The following is a 1484-nucleotide window of genomic DNA, read 5'->3' as shown; positions in this document are numbered from 1 at the left end:
CAGACTATCGAGTTGCTGCCTTTTTTTTTTGTCTATGCTTTAGTCGTTGGCCTGGCAGCAATTGTTCTTGTTCTACCTCGCTTTTCCGTCAGGAGCCAACGCAATACAAACGACCATCAAAGAAACAAAACATGACAAGCTATGAAAAAAAAAAAGGTGCAGATATTATTTCCACGCCATTTTCTCATGCATGGACTGGTTGGCGGCACCCGAGACAATGCTAACTGGATTTGTGGAATCCCCTACTTTTATGCGTTTGCCATGAAGTTCAAACCCACTCGCTTGCTCTACCACCCTCCTTGGCGTCCTCTGGGCAGCAAAAGTAGACAAAGCCGTATCACTTTGGCAGGTTCGTCTGTATGTCGTGGATAATTATGGCGCCATCAAGGAGCCCACATCGAGAGAAAAGATCATGCAGTTCCGCAGTCAACATATCCAGGGGGGCAGAAAATTCACAACGAGCTGCTTTCCATAACGCTAATCGCTGCATGGCACGGGTGTGGTATGATGACGCCGCGTAGGATTGTAACCAACCCGGGGATAGCCGACAGAGGCCGTGTCCCAGTCGCCTACAATGTTTTGGTTCATGGGAGGAAAAGAAACCCACATGAAGTGAGGGTTTGGTGAAACCTGTCGCGGCATTGCAGATCGCTACTGAGAGATTTGGTATTGCTAGTAACGTTGTTGACATTGCCTATGTTGCGCCAACGTGCAGCGGGGGCTGCAACGGGGCCGACATGGCTGCGCCGTTGCATGCCTTTGATGTCCACCGTAGGACGCCAAGGGTGAGAGGGGTTGTTAATCATGGCGGCGGCCCGCATGAGCGCAAGTCCACGCAGCTGCCCAGGAGTTTGACAAAGTCAGCAGACAAAAATTAACGACCATCCTTCAAAAAGAAAAAAAAATGTGCTTTGGAAGAATTTTTTTTTATTGTGGGTATTGCTCTTCCTCCGCACATGTGAAAAGGGTAGGCAATGAAACAACAAGCAGAGGGCCAAAAATACTAATAACGTAAATTAAATACAACAGGCATTGTTAACGCATTTTATAAACATACGCATCAACACCAGCAGTGCCTCCTGCATGGACTTTATTCCTCCCTGACCATTACGCCACCTCCCCGCCCCACCTCACCAACTCAGCAGAACATCATGAAGCGCAAGACATAGCGGTATGAGAAAAGTAAAAAACAGCAACAAAAGATCAATCAAGCAAAAAAAAAAAAAACGCTTCCAAAGGGCGTTCTAAAGTCAGACAAAAAATATATATAACAAACAAATAACCACAACCCAGAGTTATGTCACGAAAAGAAGCTTCCCAGCCTTGTTCCATGGGTGATGGAGCGCATAATGCATTCCCGTTCTTCCAAGGTGAGAAAGTCCTCCAGGAGCTGCAGCAACTCGGCTGGCCGGACAGATACATCATAGTTCAAAGAGTGGCACATGTCCCACTCCGTCTGAGCGCAAACCCCACGCAAAGACGGT

At 47.5% G+C, this 1484-nt stretch overlaps 1 protein-coding gene across 1 annotated transcript, besides 1 other annotated feature; it reads right to left on the bottom strand.

Annotated features, from left to right (window-relative positions):
• Window positions 1-337: 337 nt before the first annotated feature.
• On the bottom strand, window positions 338-691 carry TraAM80_10531 (uncharacterized protein; the record flags this gene model as incomplete). The annotated part of the gene is made up of 1 exon (XM_029387145.1): window positions 338-691. One exon carries the CDS (start codon window positions 689-691, stop codon window positions 338-340), a length of 354 nt encoding a protein of 117 aa, XP_029233014.1.
• Window positions 692-1178: 487 nt separating this feature from the next.
• Window positions 1179-1227: a microsatellite.
• Window positions 1228-1484: the final 257 nt, after the last annotated feature.

This window comes from Trypanosoma rangeli (genome assembly GCF_003719475.1).
Source record: "Trypanosoma rangeli strain AM80 chromosome Unknown Tra_15.4_contig_01033, whole genome shotgun sequence".
Taxonomy (NCBI): Eukaryota; Euglenozoa; class Kinetoplastea; order Trypanosomatida; family Trypanosomatidae; genus Trypanosoma; species Trypanosoma rangeli.
The sequence above is the reverse complement of the archived record's forward strand: the minus strand, read 5'-3'. Positions and strand labels throughout refer to the sequence as shown.